The sequence below is a fragment of the Camelus bactrianus genome, chromosome 11 (assembly GCF_048773025.1).
Source record: "Camelus bactrianus isolate YW-2024 breed Bactrian camel chromosome 11, ASM4877302v1, whole genome shotgun sequence".
In the NCBI taxonomy this organism is placed as follows: domain Eukaryota; kingdom Metazoa; phylum Chordata; class Mammalia; order Artiodactyla; family Camelidae; genus Camelus; species Camelus bactrianus.
In genome coordinates, this window is record NC_133549.1 from 66,824,137 (window position 1) to 66,848,671 (window position 24,535).

At 49.6% G+C, this 24,535-nt stretch overlaps 1 protein-coding gene across 2 annotated transcripts; it reads right to left on the bottom strand.

Annotated features, from left to right (window-relative positions):
- Positions 1-950: 950 nt before the first annotated feature.
- Positions 951-5,793, bottom strand: PCBD1 (pterin-4 alpha-carbinolamine dehydratase 1). Of its 2 annotated transcripts, XM_074374162.1 has the most exons (4): positions 5,637-5,793; positions 2,895-3,026; positions 2,293-2,373; positions 951-1,520 (listed from the first exon to the last, which is right to left on the bottom strand). In XM_074374162.1, exons 1-4 carry the CDS (start codon positions 5,637-5,639, stop codon positions 1,422-1,424), a joined length of 315 nt encoding a protein of 104 aa, XP_074230263.1. In that variant the 5' UTR covers positions 5,640-5,793; the 3' UTR covers positions 951-1,421. The 2 variants fall into 2 exon arrangements, with proteins under 2 accessions (XP_074230263.1, XP_074230264.1); XM_074374163.1 differs by lacking the exon at positions 2,895-3,026 and having other exon boundaries at positions 5,637-5,788.
- Between the last annotated feature and the right edge of the window lie 18,742 nt (positions 5,794-24,535).

Here is a 24,535-nt window from a genome sequence, read left to right on the forward strand (position 1 = left end):
CTCAATGTTCATAGCAGCAGCCAAGACATGGAATCAACCTAAATGTCCATCAACAGATGACTGGAAAAAGACGTGTATGTATATTCAATGGACTACTATTTAGCCATAAAAAAGAATGAAATAACACCATTTGCAGCAACATGGATGGACTTAGAGATTACTACACTAATTGTCATCAGACAGAAAAAGACAAATATTTAATGATATTACTTATATGTGGAATCTAAAAAAAATCACACAAACGAACTTATTTACAAAACAGACTCACATAGAAAACAACTTCTGATTACCGAAGAGGAAGTGGGGGGAGGAATATATTAGGAGTATGGGATTAACAGAAACACACCACCATATATAAAACAGATAAACAAGGATTTACTGTATAGCCCAGGGGACTGTATTCAATATCCTGTAATAATAACAGAAAATAATTGAAGAAATTATACCCAAATCACCTGTTACTTTTCTGTACACCTCACACTAACATAATATTGTAAATCATCTATACTTCAACTGAGGGAAAAAAAAAAAATCTCCCCGTCAGATGCTATAGGCTAGGAAGATGTAGTGTTAGGTCCCACTGTGCATATAACACAGGTGTCCAGCTCGCTTTTATCTTTGTTCATGGTGCTCCCTCAGCCATAAGAATCCTACTCAGGTCTTCGCGGCGCAACTCAAATGAAGCCTCCAGATTCACCCTCATGAACCTCTTCGTGTTCCCTTAGCTCATTTCTTATCTTTGCATCTAGTGTTAACTTAAATTCCTGCTCCCTGGTAATAGTTAACCATTTTCCTACTTAATTCCCTGAGACCACAATGAACTTAAAGGCAGGGTGCTCTGGTCCCCATCCCCCCTAATGCTTTGAACACTGTCTTGCACTAAGCACTTTCAATGCCTGCTGACTCCCATTTGGATTGACCTGTGGGAAAGAAGATTCGAGAGCTTGAGGTTGAGGGAAGCGATGATTTTATTTGAGGCGTAAAGACACGTGTGTCTCTGTTACATAGGATGAGGATGACTTTAGGGTCCTGGTTTCTAAGATGAGACTTTATCTTGGACAGGGCTTCTATCACAGCTTTTTGGGATATGAATTAGAAAGGGAGCAAGACACCGCCCGGAAAGAAAATCATTACTGTTGCAGGGAAGTCGTAAAGGCAGGGCAGATGCTACTTAAATCAGTACATATGTAACAGAGCTCCAAAGAGGAAGAGGGTGGTGTGGGGAAACTGGTCTAAGTTCCTGGTGTTGGCAATGATCCTGGCCTCTCCTTCCATGGCAAAGACTGGCCCCTATACAAAGGCAGCAGGGTTGACTTGGCAGATCTGACTGCAGCAACGTCTCGGGACTCCCCCATCCCCTCTCTGGACCCCCAGCAGCACTTCCCCTTTCCCCTGAAGAGCTCACAGAGGAAGCGCAGGGTCTATGTCATGGACACTGCTACTTGCTCGATGAAGCTGGCCAGGTTTATGTCCCGTTCTGAGAGGCCCGCACATTCGTGGGTGCTCAGGGTGATGTGAACCTGAAACAAAATCAGAGATTCGGAACCAGCTGATTCCACAAACCACACCTAAGAGCAGAAGAGTCACCAGCTCCTGGGCTCAGCCACACTAAGAGGAACCAGGCATTACAGTCTCTGCTGGGGACTGCCTTCCTGGTGAGTCTTTAACAACAGCACAAAACTGTCTTCAATTACACCTCCAAAAGTAGTGGTGACTTCAGCACAGGATAAAAAAGAAAGATCCAAATATCAAGAACCACCTAAAAGCTAAAGACAAGACCCAAAACCAATTCCAACTCCTAAATGCTGTCCATTTACAGACCATCTCTTCTGGCCTTAATGTTTTTAGAAAGAATCCAGTCTCGCTCATGTGCATGACAGGCATTTGATGACTGTTTCAATTCATTCAGCAGACAAGCTCATCTACTTGGTGTGCATGAGTATTCTTAGTTCAAGTTTATTACTTTTTTACTCTTCCATACCTCCACGAAAATTTTAGCCCTTTAGAGCTATTAACACTGAGTATGCCTGGTTCCCATGGCCTTTCCTTCCTTGGGGTTTGCCTTTGTAATGTCTAGTTTAACCTCATGTTAACTCAGTAGTGTTCCAATTTGCATTTCTTTAATCTGTAGTGAGGTTAAATATTTTCCAGGGGTGTTTATGTCCATCCTAGGAAGGAGATGAAAGGAACAGGAGCGGACAGTCAACCTATGTGTGAGAAGGGCCCACAGGGAAGGAAGCCCAAGGAAGGGGCCTTCAGAACGAGTTGAAGTTCTAGGCACACATCACTCACCTTGTTGTACACGTTAAACCATTCAGGATGGTGGTCCAGTTTCTCAGCCTGCAGAGCCACTCGTGTCATGAAGCCAAAAGCCTATTAGTGAAGTGAGATCCAGGTTAGTGTCCTGAGAGAGAGGACTGCTGGGTGCCTTTGAATGGCCCAGATGCAAGAGGACAGGCTAGCTCCCCACAAGGTGACCCTTCTAGCTTTCGGCATTCCCCCTAGCACCAGCCACTGGTTCTGAGGCTAGAGTTTGAGTTGTTCCTTCTGCAGTAGGAAGTCTTGTTTCTAGGATCCCCAACTAAGAGGAAACACCAAGGAGGTATTCTAGTCTTGGCCAATCTTCTGGTTATCTATGAAAATGTCTTCTGTTATCCACCTATTTCTTACTTGAACTGTCTCCCCTAAGGACTGTTTCTAAAAATTCCACGTATGGAGAGCCAAAGACCCACCTCCCCATTCTCTAGTCCCCAAAGATGACACTTTCCAAGTAAACTGGATTAGTGTAGTGTCTGAGAGTCCTGGCTAACAGGGTGTTAAGGGAGGGAACATGTTCTGGAGTGTGACTCAATTAGCCCCAGTCTCAGAAAACTCTGCCCCACTCTGGTGCATACCCTATTGAAGTCTTTGAAATGGAACTGCTTAAAGATGGCATCCCGGCCTTCCAGCTCATTCCACCCCACCGCCCGCAGGTTTGGCAGCAACTGGTCCCGCTCCTCTGCACTTAGCCTGTGTGCTTTGCCAGCCTAGGAGAGAGAAAACACAGGCTCAAGGACATTTTTTTTTTTTAACATGACAAAAGAGAGGGCCCTGGACCTTTGGGGAAATTTAGCCAGCCTCCTCTGGCAGCTCTGGTGATTCAGTCAAAGGGCAGCTGGTCTAAAGGAACAGACTGGGAGGTGGGGCCCTGGCTCATGCACTGATAGGTTCTTAGAAAATCCTGAACTTTAATGCAAATCGCTGGGAGAGAGAACACTCCCCACCTCCCCTGCCCCCAAAGCCTTACAGATGGCGCTCCTCCATAAAACAAACAAACAAACAAAACTAGGCTCTTACATTAATGGGGGAGTAAAAGAAAATTAAGCCCCTACTGTGACTCACTGTGTACTGAAGACAAAACTGAGGCCTAGAGCCACTCTTTCGCCACCCCCACCCTCAGTCAATGAAAGCACTGGTGTGGTTCTCAAGGTAGGTCCACGTGTCCACATCCCTGGGGCCAGGCAAAGGGACCACACTTAAAACACGTTCCAGGTGATTCTTAGCCACACCACCATCCATGACCACTGGCACTACCTCCTAGTGGGGACCCCACACGCTCCCATGCAGCCTCTGCTTCCCAGGTGCCAGGCCTACATTGCTCAGATTTCCACCTTCTTTTCTATTCTGTCAGCCTAGGAAGCCCAAGCCACAGAGCTCAGTCTCCAAAGTAGTATTAACTTGGCCAAGAACAAATGGCAAACCCCGTGCCCCAGCCTATTTACCTATTGTGCAAAATGCCCTCGAGGCAGCCCAAACTGGCACAATTCAGGCCATGAGTGGAACCCTCAGAGAACAGAAGGAAGCAAAGGTCAGTTCTAGCCTAAGATGACCCAGGTGAAATCGCTTAAGGGATTCCAGAATTTAGGCCCCTGAAGTACAACTACCCAAGGATGGAAAGTGTAGAGGGCTAATTACAAGTGAAATCAGTAAGGTCTGGGGAGAGAACATGAGGGAGGTTAATTTAGCTTTTATGAGGCAGCCCATAGACTGGAAACCAGGTGGCCCTGGGGCACTCATCTCCTCCGGCTTGATGGGTAAAGGGGCACAAAAACTTCTACTTCAGGGATCAGCAAGAGGAGCCAAGGGGATGCTTTAATAAATTCCACTCTTATTAAGGGAATGTCATCTGCATTTTTAAAAGGAAACTGCCTGGGGCACACAGGCTTATGCTAGGCCTTCAGGTTTAGGGTAAAACTGGAAAAGCACTGCAGCGCTCCTTTAACTCGACCTTTTCCTCCCTCCTGAAAAGTGTGGGTTCTCTCTGGACCCAGCTGGCTTGGTCGTCCTCTCGTGGGCTCCAGAAGGCCAGTGAGGACAGTGGAGATCTGCATCACCACCCAACCCTGTCTCTATTCCAGAGCTGGCCCTGTCTAAGTAGCTGGTCCATGTATCCAGGCAACGGATGACCAGATGGCAACCAAGGCATCAGAATCCACCATTTAGTTTTTTGGCTCTGAAAGGGGTGTGCAGGTATTTGTGAGCTCCTAGGAGGCTCCCCTTTCTCTTTAGAGTCTTCTGGAATCCCCCACATTTCACAGCCTGGGGCTGTACTGACAAGCCCCTCTGAGATCTGGGATCAGAGAAGGGGCAGGGGCGGTGCTTGCTTAGTAAATCACAGGTCAGGCCTGGGCCTCTGGGAGTGTGTAGAGGGGTTACTGATTACCCACACCCTGCACCTCCGGGGCCTCAGTGCATCTCATCAACAGCTCGCTCACCACCTCCCTTCCGACCAAGCCGTAGCCTTCAAAATGCCCTCCCAGGTGTCTCCACCATCCTGACTGCTCCTGATGCCTTAGGGCCTAATGTTTTTCCTGTTTGGTAAAGCTTCCCGGGTCTAGAAGCTCCTTTCTTGCTGCCCTGCAGGCTCAGCATCACCTCCCTAGCTGAGCACGGGGCCTGAGACTCTCCTCGGGGAAAGCTCAGCCTGGAGGGCAGGTGGCCCTGAGTAATCATGTCTCCATTGCTGGGCACAGGCTTGAAGCCAGGAGCCAGAGGCTGCTTCCGAGGTCGGGGGACAGCAGAGGGCTTGGCCAGACCCTGTGCCCAGAAGTGCAAGAAGGGCAGTCAACAGGCACGCAGGGATACAGGGAAATCCAGTCTCCCAGTCCTTTGCACACTCACACAGGCATTCCCGCCCGTCCCAAGTGTTACCACAGACCCCCAACATAGGATAGACTGTGCCACCAAAGGGGAATGTGTCTGCGGGCTCACTGCTGCCCCTCCCCACCCCTCGCCCGGGTAACACGGCCCCATCTCCCCGAGAGACCTCCCCGCTCAGGGAGGTCTCTAAGCCCGGCCTCGCAGCACTCAGGCCCCAAAGGGTCACTGGCCTGGGAGTCAGGGGCAGGCCTGGGCTCCCGCCTCCCTGTAACCCGGCCTCAGCTTCCCCGGGGGAACCGCTAGAGAGTGCGGGCGGGGCAGAACCCCCGACTCTCGGAGCCGGGCGCGCGGCAGCTCCGCCTGGGGCTGGGAGGGACGCTCCCCCCACCCCCGGCCTGGGCCTCTCGGCAGGCCCGGGCTCTTACCCCCCGCCCTTCCCGCTTGCCCCCCGCCCTAACCCGGCTGCCCCGACCGCGGCGGCGCATGACCCCCCTCACCATTCCCGGGGCGCGGCGCGGCGCGGGCGCGGAGGAGCAGCAGGTTGCGGCGGAGCGAACGAGCGCGGCGTCCGGCGCACCAGGAAGCCGTCCGGCAAGGCCGCGCTCGGGCCGCCCGGGGGCGGGAGCGCGGCTGGGAAGGGGCCGCCCACCGGTAATTATTAACTCCAGCTGCGGCTCCCTTCCAGCACTTTCCTCGGTGCCGATGGTATGGGGAGTTAAGGATGCGGGCTCCAAATGTGAACTCCTGCGTTTGCATCGCGCTGTGTGACCCTGGGCGCGAGAATCCCTTTTAAAAAAACACCTTATTGAAGTATTGACCCACACAATAAACTGCAAATATTTAAAGCGTACACTTGGATGCTTTTTGACATATGTAGGCAACGATCCCCGCGATGAAGAACATGAAAGTAGCATAGCCTCTAAGTTGCTTCTTCCCTCCTCAGACAACTGTCGACCTGCTTCCATCACTAAAGACCGCATTTTCTAGAAATGCTATATAAATGGAAATCATACAGATGATACGCTTTTTGTACCTGGCTTCTTTCACTCGGCATAATTACTTTAAGGTTCATCCATGCTGTCGTGTATTATCAATAATTTCTTCCTTTTAATGGCTAAGTAAAAGTTATTTTATTTATTGTAAGTATTATATTGTATTGGATATGTACCAGTTGTTGGACATCTGAGTTGTTTCCAGTTTTTGACTGTTACAAATAAAGCTGCTGTGAATGTTTGCATACAAGTCTTTGTATGGCTATATGCTTTCATTTTTCTTGGGTAAATACCTAGGAGTAGAATGGCTAGATCATATGGCAGGGATAAGCTTATAACTTATTAGGAAGCAGCCAAACTGCTTCTCAAAGTGGTCAGACCATTTTACATCCCTACCAGCTGTGTATGAGAGTTCTGCTTCCTCTCCACCCTCACAGATGTAGGAATGCTTGGTAAGTCAGTCTTTTTAATTTTAGCCATTCTAATTGGTGCCCAATGGTTATCTCTCTGTGGTTTTGAGTTTCCTTAATGACTAACGGTACTAAATACCTTTTCATGTACTTGTTTGTCAATGGTCAATCTTTGATGAATTGCCTGTTCAAATTTCCTGCCCGTTAAAAAAATGCTTTATTTTCTTTTTGGGTTTCGAGAGTTCTTCACTCTGGATATGAGCACTTTATCACATATACAACTTGCAAATATTTTGTTTGCATTCTCACAATGCCTTTCAAAGAGCAAATGTTTTTAATTTGGACGAAATCCAATTTATCAAAATCTTTCTAATGGATTGGTATTTTGATGTTGTAACTAGGAAATCTTTGTCTAACCGAAGGTTGTAAAGATTTTTCTATGTTTTCACATTTTATAGTTTTTGGTTTTATTTTTTAGAATTTACAGGGCTTTTTAAGGGGGTAGGTAATTAGATTTATTTATTCTTAAAGGAGGTACTTGGGATTGAACCCAAGAACTTGTGCATGCTAGGCATGCACTCTACCACTTGAGCTATATTCTCCCCCTCTACAGGGCTTTTTAAAGTTGGGTTTCAGGAGTTTATATCTCTAATTGCTCGTCAGTTTTAGATATTGCAAATATCTCCTCCCATTCAGACATCTGTACACTAACTTTTCCATGATGTCCTTTGTTGGCAGAAATCTTATATTTTAGTGTAATGAGGTTTATATTTTTCCTCTTTTTATAACTTTGTGCTTTTGAAGATTTATTTGACAAGTCCCCTCCCACCCCACCACAAAAATATTGTCCCTTTTCCTTCTGTTAACTTTATAGTTAGGTAAATTTAAGGCCAAGTGTGAAAGGTCCCCCTTTATATGCAATGTTAAACAAGGTGTTAGCTAGTCTCCAGAGATGGCCCTCCAGTGAAACTTGACTCCGTTTATTCCCACCTTGTGGCTTCTGCTAATCATCCACGGGTTCCAGGAGGGAGGCTTTCTGGCCACCCAGGCCTTTAGATGACTTCAGCCCCAGCAGACATCTGACTGCAGTCACATGGGAGACCCCACGTGAGGACCACTGCTTGGCAGAAACCAGGCAATCCATGGAACTATGAGAAATAGCAGGACATTTTTATTTGAAGCCAACGCATTCTGAGGTGATTTGTTATGCACCAATAGATAACAGGACAAAAAGATACCTGAATAAAAATTGGTACCTGGAAGTGGAGTGTTAAGACCAACCTCAAACAGGTAGCATTAGCTTGGGAACATTGGTGGGTAGAAGGTGGAAGAGAGGTTTCAAAGACAGAAAGGAGGATTTGGGCTCCCACAAAGGTGTAGAAAGCTGGAAAGTGTTGCTCCCACACTCACAATGAGAAAAGCCTGGAGAGAGAATACAAAATCATTTCTTTTCTTCAGCTGGCCACGTAGTGAATTCCAAGGGAGGCAGGAAGCTCACAAGGGCTCACCTGTGCCAGGCGTGGGCACGGAGTGGGGAAGACACACGGGGTCCATAAAACTGGGTAAGAAATCAGCTAAAATTTTAACAAATTGTTGGAAGCCAGTTGTGTGCTGGCATACAATCTGAAATAGCCGGGGGCCCGAGACACCGGGAGAGTTTGCACACACTAACGGCTTTGATTTCTGGACCTCCCTTTAGGGTTCAGGAGAAAGAGTGGGGGAAGGGCAAGAGACGGGACCAGCGAGAGGCCCCGCCCTCAGCCAAGCAGGGGATTGGCTGCTGCTGCGGGGAAAAAAAAAAGCCAAACTCGCAGTCCTCTCCAGACCTTTGTCTTAAAGGAGCAAAAGCCTTAAACCACTGGGAGAGGGCCAACAAGTGCTATCACTCCCAGGGCCTAGATAAAGATGCATTGCGGCTTCATTTCCGGTAGGAGATAAAATCCCTCTGCCCTGGGGAAAGGGGCAGGAAACCGGGATCCTGTACCAATACCCTAGAGGTCGGCTACCTCTGGGGAAGAGCAGAAACTTGTGCCCAAGTCCAGCCACAGATATAAGGCAGTCTGGTTGACACGGGGGTGGGGGTGGGGATGGGCAGGAACACTGAGAAAGCCCCAGCACCCACGGGAACAGAGAGCCCTCCCCAGTCCCCGACCATGCACCTAGCAATAGCAGTGTACCACTGGGGAACGGGCAAGAGTGTGGGGAGTGCGTGGAGAGACACCTTCCTGTGGGATCTTTAGGGAAATGCTGATGGGTACCACAATGAGGTCCCACTACATTCCTCTTAGACGGACCGGGGGAAAAATGCGACCTGATAATACCATGTGCTAACGAAGATGTGGGGTCACTGGAACTCACATACACTGCTGGTGGACATAGGAAATGATTCAGCCCCTTTGGAAAACGATTTGGCACTTTCCTACGAAGTTAAACACACTTCCACGTACCTTGCGACTCAACAATCCCACTCCAAGAGAAATGAACACAGGTCCACGAAAAAAACCCTATATGTAAATGTGTATAACGGCTCTATTTGGAAACAATCCAAATGTCCATCAACAGATGAATGAATAAACAAATGTGGTCCAGTCACACACAGGAATACTACTTAGCAATACAAAGGAACGAACTGCTGACCTGTGCAGCAACATGAGTGAATCTCTAAAGCATTATGCTAAGTGACAGAAGCCACACTCAAAAGGTTTTCCAAAAAAAAAAAAAAAAAGAAAAAGAAAAAGAAAGGAAATCATCTGCTTACGAATATTACACATCTGATGACTGGAAGAAATTTCCAGAGATTAGATGCTGTTTCTGTACACATGGAGCCTTGTTTCTTCTCCATTACCCACATGCTTCCCTGCCAGGGCCCATTGGATGCATTCCTGTCACAACTTCTGGTGCCTTTTGGTCACCTCACAATCTTGGGTGAGTCAGCACAGCAGGAGGTGGGAGTATGTCTGGAAGGCATTCCTGTAACCAGAACAGCCAGCAATAGCTAATCTACATATGATGTAACTGAGAATCATTCATTCATATATCTCTCTAAACCCAAATTAACTGTATCTGCCCTTAGGATGGTCCCCAAACATGTCCAATGTTTAACACAACCCAACATGAGGGTGTGATATAGGGAAACTTGGAGTGACAAAAGACAAGGGGCTTAGAAAGAGAAAGAAAAATATCATATGATATCACTTACTTGTGGAATCTAAAAAAAAAATTAGACACTTATTTGCAAAACAGAAACAGACTCACGGACATAGAAAATAAACTTACGGTTGCTAGGGAGGAAAGAGGTGGGAAGGGATAAATTGGGAGTTTGAGATTTGCAGATACTAACTACTATATATAAAATAGATAAACAACAAGTTTCTACTGTATAGCACAGGGAACTATATTCAATATCTTGTAGTAACCTATAATGAAAAAGAATATGAAAAGGAGTATGTGTATGTATACGTATGACTGAAACATTATGCTGTACACCAGAAATTGACACAACATTGTCAACTGACTGTAATTCAATTTTTAAAAATTAAAAATTACCCCAAACTTAGAGACTTAAAAAAAAAAAAAGACAAGGAACCTAATCTACTGTGCTTGAAATATCTTTCTTTTGCAAATTTTGCAAAAACATGTGATCATGTTGGTTCCTGGATGGCTCCCCTTCCAGTTAAGGGCCCCCCTGAGTGTCAGGTTTCATTTGCTTCCCCATAAACCCACCTCTTCCAAGGAGCCTTTCCTGCAGAACTCACCCAGCTCCTCGCCATCCTTTATTTGGTCCTTTTCCTCAATACTTCCTGTCCTTTCTTTCCCTTGTTCCTGAAAGATGAAAACTGGCATCTCTGAATCCTCACCAGTGCCTGGCACTCTGCTCTATACTCAATACCCTCTTAACAAATGTTTCCCAAATCCATGTTTGTGTATTTTTTCGGGGGGGTAGCTGAGATGGCTACTGAGCAACAAAGAAACTGTCTTCAAGAAGAATTGTCTAATAGAATACAAACTTGTGGTTGCCAGGGGGAGGGGGGGTAGGAAGGGACAGATTGGGGGTTTGAAATTTGTAGATACTGACAATATATATAGAATAGATAAACAAGTTTATACTGTATAGCACAGGGATATATATACAAGATCTTGTGGTAGCTCATGATGGAAAAGAATGTGACAATGAATATATGTATGTTCATGTATGACTGAAAAATTGTGCTCTATGCTGGAAATTGACACAATGTTGTAAACTGACTACAACTCAATAAAATAAAATTTTAAAAAAAGAATTGTCTAAAATGAGCTATTTTGTTTTTGGCCAGTTCCTAGGCTAAGGATCTAAAAAGTTTAAATAAAAACCCAGAACCTCTTTTAAATTATAGAAAAAGCACATTCTAATAGTAAAAAACAACAAAGCAATAACAACAAGCGTGGGGATAATATGGTTGGGCATAAAGAGGAAGATAAAACCAGCTTCCCCACCCTCTTCTGCACCTGCCCAGGGTTACCACACAGAGGCAACCTCGGGAACTGGGGACAGCGTCTGCTCTGAGGTCGGCCTCCTCCGCTTGCCTGATTATGGGATCTTGAACAAGTTACTTACCTTTTGGAACCTCAGTTTCCCCAACTGTAAAACGGGGATAACGATAGTAGCCGCCTGGTAGGGCTTTTGTAACGATTAAATGAGATACTCCATGTCAAGTGTCTGGTATTGCCACCTGCGTCCTCTCAACACCCCTCCACCCAGTTCTCTTCCCGCTGATTGATGCCTTTCGGCCTCCCTCTGCCTGAGAACATCCTCTGCCCATAGGTGGCGCTCTGTTCTAGATAGATCCAAGTGGGAGGGAGTCAACACCCTACTCTCAACCAGCAGGGATCAGGCTCAGTGGGTGAAAGTCTGTATCCTCGCCCCAGGGTGGAACCATTCTGGTGTGTTCACCAGTGTCTCAGGGGTCCCCAGCAGGATCAGCCCCGATGCCCTCAGTGACATCCTGTTCACTAACCCACATGTTATTGGCTTTCCTCCCTCCTCCACTAACTCACCTGCTCTCTCCTTTTATTTTTCTTAATTCGAGTGTCCTTTTCTTGTTGATTTGTAAGATGACACCCCTCATTTGTTACATATGTTGTAATTATTTTCTCTGATTCTCCCTTGCTTTTTTATAGCTCAGTGATGCAGAAACATGTTTAATTTTTAGGTAGTCAGATCCTCCGAAGTTTTCCTTTACAGTTTCTGGATTTTGTGCCTTGTTCAGAAAGGACTTTTTCAACCAAGATTAACAAATATTTGTCTCTATTGCCTTTTAATATTTTGACAGTCTGTAAAAAGTGTTTAGATCATTAATTTCTCTGGAATTTGCTTTTGGGTATCATGTGAAATAATAACTTATTACTTTATTTTTCAAGTGGATAAACAATCATCTCATACCATTTTTTTTTTAGCACATTAACTAGTCCATCTTTTCCCCACTGATCTGACTGCTACTTTTGTATTCTGCTAAATTCCCATAATCCCTGTGGCTCGGTTACTGGATTATTTGTTCTGTTCCTTTGATCCATCACTCTGCCCAGTTTTAATTACTCCAGCTTTATAGTGGGTTTTGATATCTTGTAGGTCAAGTCTCATCTCATTTTTCTTCTTTTTCAAAATGTTCTTGGCTATTCTTGCTTGTTTACCCTTTCAGATGAGCTTTAAAATCAGCTTGTCAAGTTCTATAAAAATCTCTTTAGGACTCTGATTGGGAATGCATTGAATTTATAGATTTAATTTGGGAAGAATTGACATCTTTGTATTACTGAGTCTTCCCATCCTGGTGCATGAAATATCACTCCATTTATCCAGGCCTTCTTTATGTCCTTCAGTAAAGTTTTATAGTGTTTCTCATATGGGACCTGGACATTTCTCATTAAGTTTCTTCTTAGGTATTTTATAGTCTGGGTTGGCCATTGTGCATGGGGTAGTTTTCCCATTACATTTCTAATTGGCTACTGCAGGCTGTATAGGAGAGGTGTGAATTTTGATGCTATCTTGTCTCCAGCCACACTGATGAACTCGCTCTCCATTTCATTCTAATATCTTTCTGTGGATTAGAAGAACCCTGAACCAGCCATGCCTGTCCCACATGGGATGGGCCTTCCTCAAGAGCAGAGGGCTCCGTGTACCTGGATGGCAGTGGTTGAATGCCCTGACCCTGGAGGGCTGCTGTAAGGACCGCTGCGTGCAGATGGCCCTTAGATCCCTTCCAATTCTAAGCTTCTACGTGTTCATAATTCTGGTCCCTGTGTCTGTTTTCATGCACTGTCTCCCTAGTTGCATGATAATCAAGGGCAAGTTCTCCTCCCTCCCTCCCTCCTTTCCTTCCTGTCTGTACTTGTTTGATGTCCACATACCAAGCACAGTGCCAAGTGCTGGGAAGGCAAGTGATGGTTGTAGGTATCTATGCATCCACATCCTTGGCATGCAAGCAGTGTCACCTAAAATATTCTCAAATGAAATTAGAATGTGGTAGAGACCCTCCCCACCAAATGGCTGGAGGGGCAATATGTACTCGGGGGGTCCTCCTCCACCCTATCCCCTTAGGGGTTCTCACTTGGGGGGTGGTGACAGCGGCGATATTGTTTCCCAGGGGACTTTTGCCATCACATACAAGGCTCAGCTCAGCACCTGGCTCAGACAGGCAGTTACTAATGTTACTGAATGAAATGAGGAATAACGCATGAAAGACATCTTAGGAGCCACCCAAGAGTCCTGAGCACTCCTGGAAGTGGCTGCTGGTTTTCAGGATGAGGTGTCCCCCAGGGTGCACTAAATGCCTCCAGTCACAGGGCACCCATTCCCTTAAGTCCACTCCATTCTGGGATGGCTCCAGGCATCTGAGAAGTTCTTGATGATGGGTAAGGGCTGTGTTAGACACGTTCAACCATGCAAAGGCCACGTGTGACTAAATGGCTACCATATTGGGTAGCACAGGTCTAGACATTAGAAATAGAAAGTTTCTTTTTCTAGTTTCTTCTTTAGAGGGACAAAACCTGTCATCTAAAAATGATGAGTCAACCTTCCTTCCCAAAGACAGAAGGGAATTTTGGGCCATAGTAGTAGAAACCAAGCACACAAGTTCACTTCTTAGTGGGCAAGTCTCTGCTATACTGAGAGCCAGTGTCTTTTCTCAAGGGCCTGCTAGTCTAGGAGATGGTCACACCACAAATGCAAGTGGCAAGTGCTATCATAGAGGGATGTGGCTGGGCTGCAACAGAGTCACTCAGAGTAACTCGACAGTAGCTCTACATGTGGGTGACGGTGAAGTGTCCACCAGGAGGGAATGTTAGGTGTATGCCTTGAAGATTCACTGGGGTTGGCCAGGCAGAGACAGGGTGTATGTGGAGGTGGGACTTGCGGAGGAGGGCATGGGTACTTCAGGCAGAGAAGGCAGCCCGAGTAGAGGTGAGGTGGCCTAAGGGTGGGTGTGGCCTGTTCCTAAGGCATCCTCAATGAGGCTGCCATGAGAGCCTTGTCAGAGCTGGGCCTGGAGGGGTTGGGAGGGTCTGAGGGTGACAGGCTCTGCATGTTTCTGTGGTGGGCATCCCTCTTAGTGCCTAGCCCAGAACTCTGCTGATGGCAGGGAGGGGGAAGCAGGGTACTGAGCTCGGACTGGGGTAGTGGAGAGGGGATCCAGTTTTGCTTCCAGAGGTCCCTGCAATACTTCTTTCCACCAACAGAGGGCAGGGCGCCCTCAGGAAATGATACCCATTCTCTGGGATTTAGGCAGACAGATGAAATCCCAAATTAGGTGGGTCCTTTCAATACTCAGTGCACATTTACTGAGCTTCAGGCTTCATGCTGGGCTCTGAGGGCACTAAGACAAACCTCACCCCTTGCAGCTTGTGTCCCGGGCCACGTGGATTGTGGGGACTGTAAGGCAGTTGTGGTCAGTTCTGTCAGGATGGAGGTCGGAGAAGAACCTTCATTCTTGAGCTGAACCAAGATGAAGAGTTGCCCTCTTGGCTAACAGAGTTGGGAGACATGCCATCCCAAGGGGACAGAGCATGACACATGGGGTGTGGCAGTGGTGGCAGTGTCTGGTTGCTGACTGAAGTTCCAGAGCGTAGGGGTGCTGGGACCTGATGGGTGTTGGGAACTGTGGGCATGGCTCACAGAGGGCCCTGGAGCTGTGCTAAGAAGCTCTATCCTGGGGCCACGTGGAGGATCAGATAGAATTTCCTTAAACAAAAAACCCAACAAAGTTTTCATTATGAAAATTTTCAAATATATACCAAAGTACGTAATATAATTGAACCCCCATGTGCCTGCCAACAGTGATCACATTCTTCCTTTTTTCCATCCTTTCTCCCTCCACATTTTAAAAACGTTATAGAAAATTTCAAACACACACAAAAGCAGGGAGCTAGGAAAATGACCCTTACAGACCCACCAACCCGCTCGACAATGAGCGGTGTGCCGCTCCTGTGTCCACTCTAGCCCCATCCACCCCTCCCCACTCTCAGAGCGCTTTGAAGCAAATCACGTATCATTTCTTATGTGACTATTTTAGGATCTATCTCTAAAAGTCAGGGGCGCTATAAGAAAACATAATTGCGCAACCGTGATCACACCAGAACAAAGTTAAGTCATTCATTGACTTCCTGCCATATCCAGGACCCAGAGGTTTGTAAGCCCAGGAATGGCCAGGATCAGATTAGCATTTCAGGAAGGTTGCCTCCGGCAGAGGATGGAGGAGAAAATAGAGGGGACAGGGGCCGGCGAGTGGGGACAGTGGTGTGGGCCAGGGTCCCCTTCACTAACCCATGACAACAATGCACCAAGGATTCCAACCAACTCTCACCTTCCCTTCCTTTCCTCTCCTGGTCCCCTACTCAGGTCCCGCCCCTGCAAGGCCCAGCCCTCCCTCCCACGGGCAAGGCAGGGACCCACCAGTTTCCAAGTGGATGTGATTACTCTGTGTGAATGGGGGGCCCACACTGTAGGCGCCTCTCAGAATCCAACTTAGATGGGGCTGACTTGGTCAACCTTGGTGCTGCCACTGTCACTTTTGGTTGACTTTGCAATGTTTCCTTAGGAAAGATCACTCTTCCCCCCAGACTTCACCCCCCACCCCAACCGTGTCCCAGTATCCTCTGCCTGTTCTCAGGGTAGGTGACAGAGGGCTGGCCAGTTCTCTTGGGCACTGATGCCTCAACGGAGCATCCCTCTTCCTGGGCAGCAGCCATCAGGAGGGGTCACTGTTGGAGGCAGTGGGCACACAGATCTCCTGCTTGCTCAGATTACAGACTGGGGAGACAGGTTTAGGGGGAGTATTCTGGGCTGGGGGTCAGTGAGTCCATGATCAAGCTCAGGCCCACTCTGAGTGACATGGTGCGAGTCTTGGGCCCTTGCTGGGCCCCAGTTTCTCTAGCTGTGAAGTGAGAAGGTAGTACCTACCTCAAGGAGTGGCTGTGAGGTCCAGGGATGTCGTCTCTGGAAACACTGTCATCACTGGCAAACTCTGAAATGCTGTGCCTGGCAATGAAGTTTTATTCCTCTGTTGCTTCTGGACCTCTTGGCTGAAATCTGCTGTCCCTTTTGTCTCCAAAGTCAGAGGGGTAGAGGGGGATGGGGCCCATCCACCCTGAGACCCTGCACAGCTGCCGTCTGGGGCTGTAGCCCCATGTTCTCCAGGGACAGCTTTCTTGGGGAGAGGCCTTGGAATCATCCTTCCCGTGTTAGTTTCCCTTTCTCATCTTTCTCAATAATTAATCACTCTTCCCCTCTGACTCCTGCCCATTTAACAGTTCCCACTAGTCCCAGCCCTCTTACCTCCTACCTGCCCTGCATCCCAGGCAAGCTCATCTGTCTTCATCAACCAGAGATTTTGGCTGCCAGTGTGGTCCAGAGCTGGGGCCTGTGAGGAGCCAGCCCTCTCCACCCAAGCTTCCCAAGGCCTGGGCACCCTGGGCTGGAGCTCTGGGACCAGTGGTTTGAAGGAAGATGAACACAGCCTTATTGGTGTCTCTCTATAGCCCAGTGGCCCCAGGGAGGCTGGGCAATCGATAATTATTGATCTCTGAGTCAGAATTCTGTACACCCAAACCAGCTTGAATTGTGAGGGCTGCTTGCCCAGGATCCTCAGTTCTTAGATCCTGCCCCTCAGGGCCACAGGGATGTTAGGATTGTCCCTTATTTGTTTAGTAGATGAAGAGATAGATGACCATAGGGTGAGGGACTTGCCCAAAGTCACTGCTTGCTGGAAGTACAGTGGGCCAGGGCCCAGGGGTTCTGCCTCCCTGGCTGAGTTCTTCACTTGGGGCTGGGGCTGGGCAGGGCTTGCCCCCACCCAAAGATCCTGGAGGGGCTCTGCTGGGCTGGCTGCTGGCAGACCTTGGGCTCTTAGAGACCTGCAACTTCAGAAACTGGGGAAGCTTAGGGCTCACCTAGCCCAGCCCCATCCTCCTATGGCAACTGTAGAATGGAGCACAGAGAGGGGAGCCACCTGGCTTGTCGCCAAAGCAGTCTGGGTCACCCCGTGCCTCCTCACTGTCCTCCTTCAGAACTGCTTGTGGGCCAGGGAAGGAGATGGCCACTCTGGCTGCTGCTGGCTCAGTGCCCACCCCCCACAGCCACCCCAGGAAGGACTAACAGGACAGCAACTTCCTCCCTCCCACAGGTGTTGGACCCATCTCAGTGCTCCCCTTAGACCCTCCCAGCTCAGCTTTGGGGTGGGTGTGGGCAATTGCTGCCCTGCTGAGAGCACTGGATGGGGAGCCCAGAGACCTGGATTCAGGTCCTCTCCCTGCCCATTGCTATGCAATCTTGAGTAAGTCACTTCACTTCTCTGAGCCTTTGGGTCCTCACCTACACAACGGTAATAATTCTACCAGCCTTGCCTTGATCAAAGGGAGTCAAATCTGAAAGAAAACACTAAACAAATGTAAGGGGTGAGGCTGTCCTGAGATGGCCAGAGAGAGGCCAAGAGAATCAGTGAGTGTCCAGAACATAGGTCCTTCCTGGGCCTCAGAAGACAGTGAATACTGACTCCAGCTCTGTTGCTGATTTGCTTTGTGGCCCTGGGCAAATAGCCGGACCTCTCTGTGCCTCATAAAAACATGGAGATCAGTGTTTCTCCGTGCTGTGGTATTGACCTCCTGGCAACAAGGAGAAACTAAATGTAGAAGAGCTTTAAGATCATTGGAAGAAAGGCCATCTATAAACATAAGAGATTATTAACAACATCCAATAATCATGCAGTCTGCTAACAAAAGTAATGCTGCCCTTAAGTCAGGCAGGGAAACCAGCCCTGTCAGCAAGCAGGCAGCTCCTTGCTGATCTTCTTCTTGGGCTCTAAGGGCTAATAACTCTCTGTGTTTGTTTATGTGGGCTTTGCCTCTGCAAACCAACCACTAATTAGTTCCTCCACGGGCGTGCCCAGGAGGCAGGCAGGAAGGGCACTGGGTGATGGGAGCTGGCTGAAGCTCTAGGAAGGGGGGGGGGGGGGGTCTAGCCTGGCCACACAGCGGGTTAGGGTGGGGCTGGGCTGGGAACAGAAAGAACTCCCGGTTCTCAGCGCCTACTTCTGCCGCTGTTGTGAGCAGCTGGGCAGAGAGCGTCCCTCTCTGGGCCTCAGTTTCCCCACCAGAGCTGCCAGGGCAGGAAGGCAGTGAGGCATCATGGGGGGCGTGGCCAGATCTCCGCCTGGCTTGCCCACCCGCCCTTTCCTCTCCACCCGCTTTGATCCTGGATGCGGCACGGGGAGGGCACTCAGCCTGGGCTCGGTGAGCCGGGTAGGGGTTATGACCTGGCAGCCCTCCCGCAGGGCTCAGCCCCCTCCATTCAGGACCAGATTGTGAATGGGTGGCCGGGGCTCTGCCTGCGGGGGATGCCGCCGCCTCTGTCTCCCCTGCTGCTGTCTTCTTCTCATCCTCCCTGAGGCCTGCGGGGACTTTCCTCCGGGTCCCCAGCTCATTTACTGCCTCTCTCTTTAGACGACTGCTCTAATTCTGTCTCCCTTCCGCCGCACAGCCTATTTTTAACTTTCGGAGTTGGGGGAGGGGAAGAAGGGCGCAGGCGGTGGTTTTTCCCTCTCCTTTTGCTTTGTCTCATTTCTTCTCCAGCCCTTCCTCCGGTGGTCCTCGCCTGTCCTGCCCTCCCCACAGCACCCCGCAGTCCTCCTGTCCTGTCCTCTCGTCCTCTTTCTGGCTCCAGACTTTCTGTCCTTGTCCGGCTTCTGCTCGCTGCTAGCTGCTGCCCCCTCCTAGGGTCCCCCTTCCTCCCTTCCCCCGGGGATGGCTTCTCCTCGGTGGTAGCAGTTCATGGGTGGTGCCCATTCTTGCCCATCACACTTGACCGCTGGTGGCTAAACTAGTGGCCTTCGTAGGAGCAGCAGACACTCCCTCCCTCTGGAAACCTGATCTTTTCTTGGTGTCCCAGACTTCCAAAGCCTCTGGGTCTCCTCCCCCACTTCTACACAAGGCTTTGTGGGTGCTACTCTGCCCCTTCCATTAATGCTGGTGCTGGCAGTGAAGCAGGCAGCGAAGAGGGTGCCAGCCCAACGCCTGCCCACCTTTGGCTACCAACACGTGGATTTTCTTTGGGCCCTTCCCCGTGCCCTACCTTGTCTCAGTCCCTGTTGTTTGAGGGGGGCCCATCCAGCTCTTGGCTTAGAGATGCGTGTGTGATCAGGTCTGGCCAGTGGGAGCCCATCCTGGGTTTTGCTGGATTAGGAAAGGGGTCCTTCCTCTTGGTAGGATGGTGGGATGCCAAGTGGAGCTGCCAGAGCTTCTTGGCTACGGCAGGGAGAGGCTGCCCGAGGAAGAGGTCAATGGGGAAGAAAACAGAAGCACGTGATGGAAAAAGAGATTCCCAAGCCCTTAACTGAGCACCTGACCCCAATTATTTCTTATGTTTCAGTCACATGAGCCAATATGTATGTTTTTCCTGAAGCCATTTGGAGTTTGTTTTTCAGCACGTGTAACTGCAAGAGTCCTGACTGGCTCACTCTCCTGACTTCTTTTCCCAGTATGTTTCCATCCCACTCCCCAGCCCTTTCTTAGGGTTCCTCCTTCCCTATGGAGAATTCCCAGATCCCCAGGCTGGACCACACATCTGGGCTTCAGCTTGTATCTTCAGCTGCCCTGACACTTTTGATGGGAAGCTTTGTAGAGGCACTCGAAATGCAACATGTCCCAAACTGGATTTGTCCTGTGTCCTTCGTCTTCCAGTACTTTCTGACTTAGGGATTAATGCTCCCTTCGTTCCATCTATCCACCCACTTGTCCTCACATCCATCCATCTACCCTTCCTTCCTTCTTCCCTCCCTCCCTTTCTTCTTTCCGTCCATCTATCATTCTTTCATCTACCCATCCATCCATCCATCCACCCACCTATCCAACCATCTCCTCTTCCTCATAGCAACAACAATGATGATAACAATAGCCTATGTTTATGAGGACTTACTTGGTGCCAGGTACTGTTCTGATCAATGTACAGGTACTCATTTAATCCTCAAGACAAGCTCATGCCATGGTAGTATTATTATCACTGTCTAGTGATAGAAAAAAAACAGAGAAATTAAAACCCACCTTGGATATTTGAGGATGACCCTGGAAAGTGTATGGAAAGTGCCTGGCATGTGGCTCAGCATGGCTCTCCCGGACCATCTGAGCTGCCTCTCCCCTCCCCTTCCTGCCTTAGGGTCTGGCTCAGGGCTCAGCACCCAGGAGATGTTTAAAAGCCAGGTGTTGAAATGTGGGGAAATAGCGGGAGGAGGCTGCCTGGGCGGGCTCTGCTGGGGAGACGGTGATAGTTATGTCAGCTCACAACTGTGCTCAGAAACATCGAGTCAGCACTCATTTCCTTCCAAGTGCAAAGCTCTGCGGGGCTGAGAGGCTGGGGCGCAGTGAGGGAGAGAGGAGCGGGGAGGCAGTGGGGAAACGAGGTAAAGAAGACACTGGGCTAGAGGCTGAAAGAGAGAGGAGATGAGAGATACAGAAAAAGACCTGGAGAGGGAGACGGGCAGAGAATGAAACAAAGACAGAGAGATGGGGAGAAGTTCAGAGAGTTTAGAGCAGCAGAGAGCCAGGAGAACGTGTGCAGGCTCAGGAAATGGAGAGAGAGGGATGCAGGCCAGGTCCCCTGTGCCCTGACTGAGTGACCCTCCACAGGGCAAGTGGGAGAATTCCCTTTGAGTGAAGGCCTTTTGGGGCTGTTGTTTCCAGGCCAGAGTCCATATCCATTTGTGATCCCACCAAGTACTGGTGAGGAGACCTGCAGCCCGAGGCCAGAAGCCACCGAGGGCTGTGGCCTGATTGATGGGGGGCCTGGGGGCCTGGAACTTTGTGACAAGCAGGGCGACCAGCCTCTGAGAGGGGCCACCCCTGCCGTGGCCCGTGTCCCCTGGTCATTCAGGGGACCTCTGAATGCTGGGGCTCCATTGGGAGGGCTGAGGTGGTGCACAGAAGGGACGTTTGTGAACTTACACAGGCCAGCCAGCCCCTGGCTGATGGAGGAGAAGGAGGAGGGTGAGTGACCAAATGTCTGAGTCTCTCTAGGATGGAGAAGTCCCTTCCCATCATTCCACCACCTTGGCTTGGCCTCAGGCAGCTTCCACCATCAAGAAAGCCTTCTCTGATACTGAGATGGTCTCCGCTGGGCTGGCACTTTCCCTCTGGCTTTGGGGTGCATGCACGTGTGTGTGTGTGCGCGTGTGCGTGTGCATGCACACACGCCTGTGCTGAGGTAAGCTGTAAGCTAGCATATGAGGCCGCTGTGTTGCCTGTGGGAGAGAATTCTAGGAACTTTTCTCTGCACCCCAGATGGAAGCAGGAGTATTTCTCTTTGGATCCCTTCTTTGATCTCAGGCCCCTATTGCCCCAGAGAAAGACTTCCGACAGATTTGTTTATACTGAGATGCTAGGAAATTACTTTGTAACTTTCTCTAAAGAGGGCAGCTTTTAACTCAAAGGGACACTTCACTTATGGTGGAATGACAGGCAGTGGGAAACTGGTGGGGAGAGATTTAGATGGGAAGGTACTCTCTCAGGCTCCTTTTTCCCACAGGAATTTCTTCCTCTTATCTTAATTGGAGGTTCTTGGCAGATGGGGACCATTTCTTCTCTTTCTTCAGTGCCCCCCATCAGGGCTCAGTGAGCCCTCTTACCCTTTATGCAGGGGGCTCCATGTGATTGGCAGGGATGGAACAGTAAGCACAGCCTTTGTACTCATGAGCCATATCATCAAGCAAGACCCCAATGAAGATATGAGTCCTGGCTATGGGTGGCTTGCTGTGTGACCTTAAGCAAGTCATTGCCCTCTCTGGGCCTCCACTGCCCTTCTGGGTAAGGTAGGGTTTGGAGCAGTGGTCTTTGGAGGCCCCTCTGACTGTGGTGATCCAAGGTTCTGGGCCTTTGACCCTCCTCAGGTTACTAGCCAGCACCTGGGCTAGGCTCTGAGGCAGGACAAGGTGGATAGACTCCAGATGACCCAGTGGCCCTAGACTAGCCAGGCAACTGGAATCCTCCATTCAGAAATAATGGAAGAGATCTTAGAGCTGGAGGCCTGTAGACTCCCTTGTCTGACTCACTCAGTGACAGAAAAACCGAGGCCTGGGTAGAGGGATGACTTGCCCAAGTCACTCCTCATATTAGCTTTGGGTCGGAACTAAAAACAGGCCTCCTGCCACTCTGTGCAGTGGATTGGGTCTTAGGGGTAAATCCTAGTGGGCTTCCTGATAGAGATGAGAGCTAAGACAGGCTCTGAAAGAACATGTGAGTAGAGAGTTGTCTTCCAGGGAGGGGTTCCAGGGGAAGGGAAAGGGGTTGTACTGTATACCTGTCCTTGGCCCCTGTGCCTGCATTCTGGGGTTCTAGAATCCTGAGCAAGGACTGGTGTCTGAGTTGGCTGTTCTGCACTTGGTTCCTGTGTGTAGTGATTTAGGACACCTCTCCCTGTGGTGTGTGTTGTCCCCGGACCACTAACTGGACTGGGCTGGACATGGCTGTAAATCACCCATGGAGCTGGGCTGGTGGAGATGGTTTATGCATCTCAGGCACCTACCCTGCAACTTAGAACAGGCAGCAACATGTCATTTTAACGAGATTGAAAATTTCCTTGTCACCCAGGAAGTTGACAGGCATGGTCAGCGCCACCTTGCTCATCCCAGCCCCCTCCAAGTAGTGGGTGCAGGAGGCAACAGGGCTGCAGGTCCAATCAACCAAACCCAGGAGAGAGGTGGAACTGGCCTGACTTTGGGCACCCCAGCCACCTCCCACCCCTTCCTCTGCTCCCCAGGTATCTCTCCCCTCTGGCAGCTGACCCCACTGTCCTTGAATGTGCTGTGTGGATTTTCCTCTCCAGATCTCTACTCACACTGCTTCTGTCACCCGGAGCGCCTCTCCATCCCTTTCAACTATCCAGTGTATTCTTTCAAGGCCTAGGTGAATGCCTCTGCCTCCAGGAAGCCTCCTGTGGCTGGCCTAGCCATAAGCCTTAGACTTCTAGGGGCAGGTGAGCCCCATTTGCTTGTCAACTCCAGATGCCAGGCTGGGGACTGTCTGAAGTACAATGACAGAAGGACTAGGGAGGCTAAATCCAGGCTCAGCTGGAAAGAGGTGTGTGATTGATTAGTGATGTCTGCCACGGTCAGGGAAGGGAAGACTGCAGTGCCTCATGTTTGCTTTCCCTGCAAAGGCCTCTGGGCTGTGTGGCCATTTATCTTGACATCTATACATGTGCTGACACTAAACTTCTCTCATTTCTTTACCTTCTGTCTGCCCAGGGGAGACACAAGCCGCTGATGGTGGGCATCCTGCCCACATCCTCTGTGTCCCTCATAGTGCTAGGCACATGTGATGACTCGACCGTTGATGGAGGGGCAGTGAGTAAAATGCTGTCACTTTCCCTGGAGTTAGCAAATGGGTCATAAGGCATCAGAGCCATTTACAGGGGAGGGATCTGGGGGCCCCGAAGGGAAGCACTTTCTCAAGATCTCAGAGGGAGTGAGCTCTGGGAAGGTCTTTCCTGGGCACTAGAGGTTGCCATATTGCTAAGAGGTATTTCTCAGACTAGGGGGCAGGGCCCAGCACCCAGTCTGGCATCGGGTGTCCCTATGCTGCCTCCCTGTGTCTCCTGGCCGTCATAGATGCTCCTCTTTTTCTCATCTGAGGCTGTGAGAGCATTCCTTAGTGCACTCTCCTCCCACATGTGGGATCCACCCCGTCATTATCCCCATTTTACTGATGGGAAAATAGAGGGAGCTCGGGGTTTTCAGGGCTGGACCTGCAGGTTGGCGGTGGCTGGAGTGGCTCTGGTTCCAAACATAGGCTGTCTCAGCTCAGGCCAGGCCCCAGGTTAGTCAAAGAGGCAGGTCTCCTTTTATAGACCCTGAGGCAGAGCTAGAAAGTCACTTATAGGTGATCAGTTCTGAGCCCCTTGCAATCCAGATGGAGAAAATGAGGCCCAGAAAAGCCCAGTGACTGACCCCAGGCCACACAGCCACCTCTAATGGGCAGGCTTCCTGACAACAGGTCCTGCAAAGAATGGAAAGCAGAGAGGGTGAGCTGGGCTGCTTGTCTGGGCCCTTGATGGGGCCCCACTCTGCCCAGGCCCAAAGACACCGAAGAGAAGAACCCTCAGGACTCCTGGCCTGGCCAGCATGGCACTATATGCAACTTGCTTTCCCACCAAGCCAGATACTTTGACTTCCCACCCATCCTGTGAGCAACGAAAGCAAGACCTAGGCCTGGGGAGGCCATTCACAGGCCAGGGTACAGGGCTGAGGCTCAGAAGTGATCAGCTTGTCCACAGATGCCCTGGGTCACTCAGCCTCTGAACCTCGCTGCCTCATCCCCCAAATGAAGTGGGATCAGGGCATCTCTGCCATCTTTTCTAGCTTCAAGGTCTCACTAGGGTAAAAATGACTGATAGTAGAAACTTTCCTGAAGCCATGTGGGCAGGAAGAGGGAAGGAGAAACTGAAGGTGGTAACAGGGTACCGGGGTGCTGAGATACGGGTCATGA

Excerpts from the sequence above, each read along its gene's own strand:
- PCBD1 (XM_074374162.1), bottom strand. Across the intron at positions 2,374-2,894 it reads ATTTCAAAGACTTCAATAGG|GCTTTTGGCTTCATGACACG; the intron begins GTATGCACCAGA and ends CTTCACTAATAG. Across the intron at positions 1,521-2,292 it reads GGTTTAACGTGTACAACAAG|GTTCACATCACCCTGAGCAC; the intron begins GTGAGTGATGTG and ends ATTTTGTTTCAG.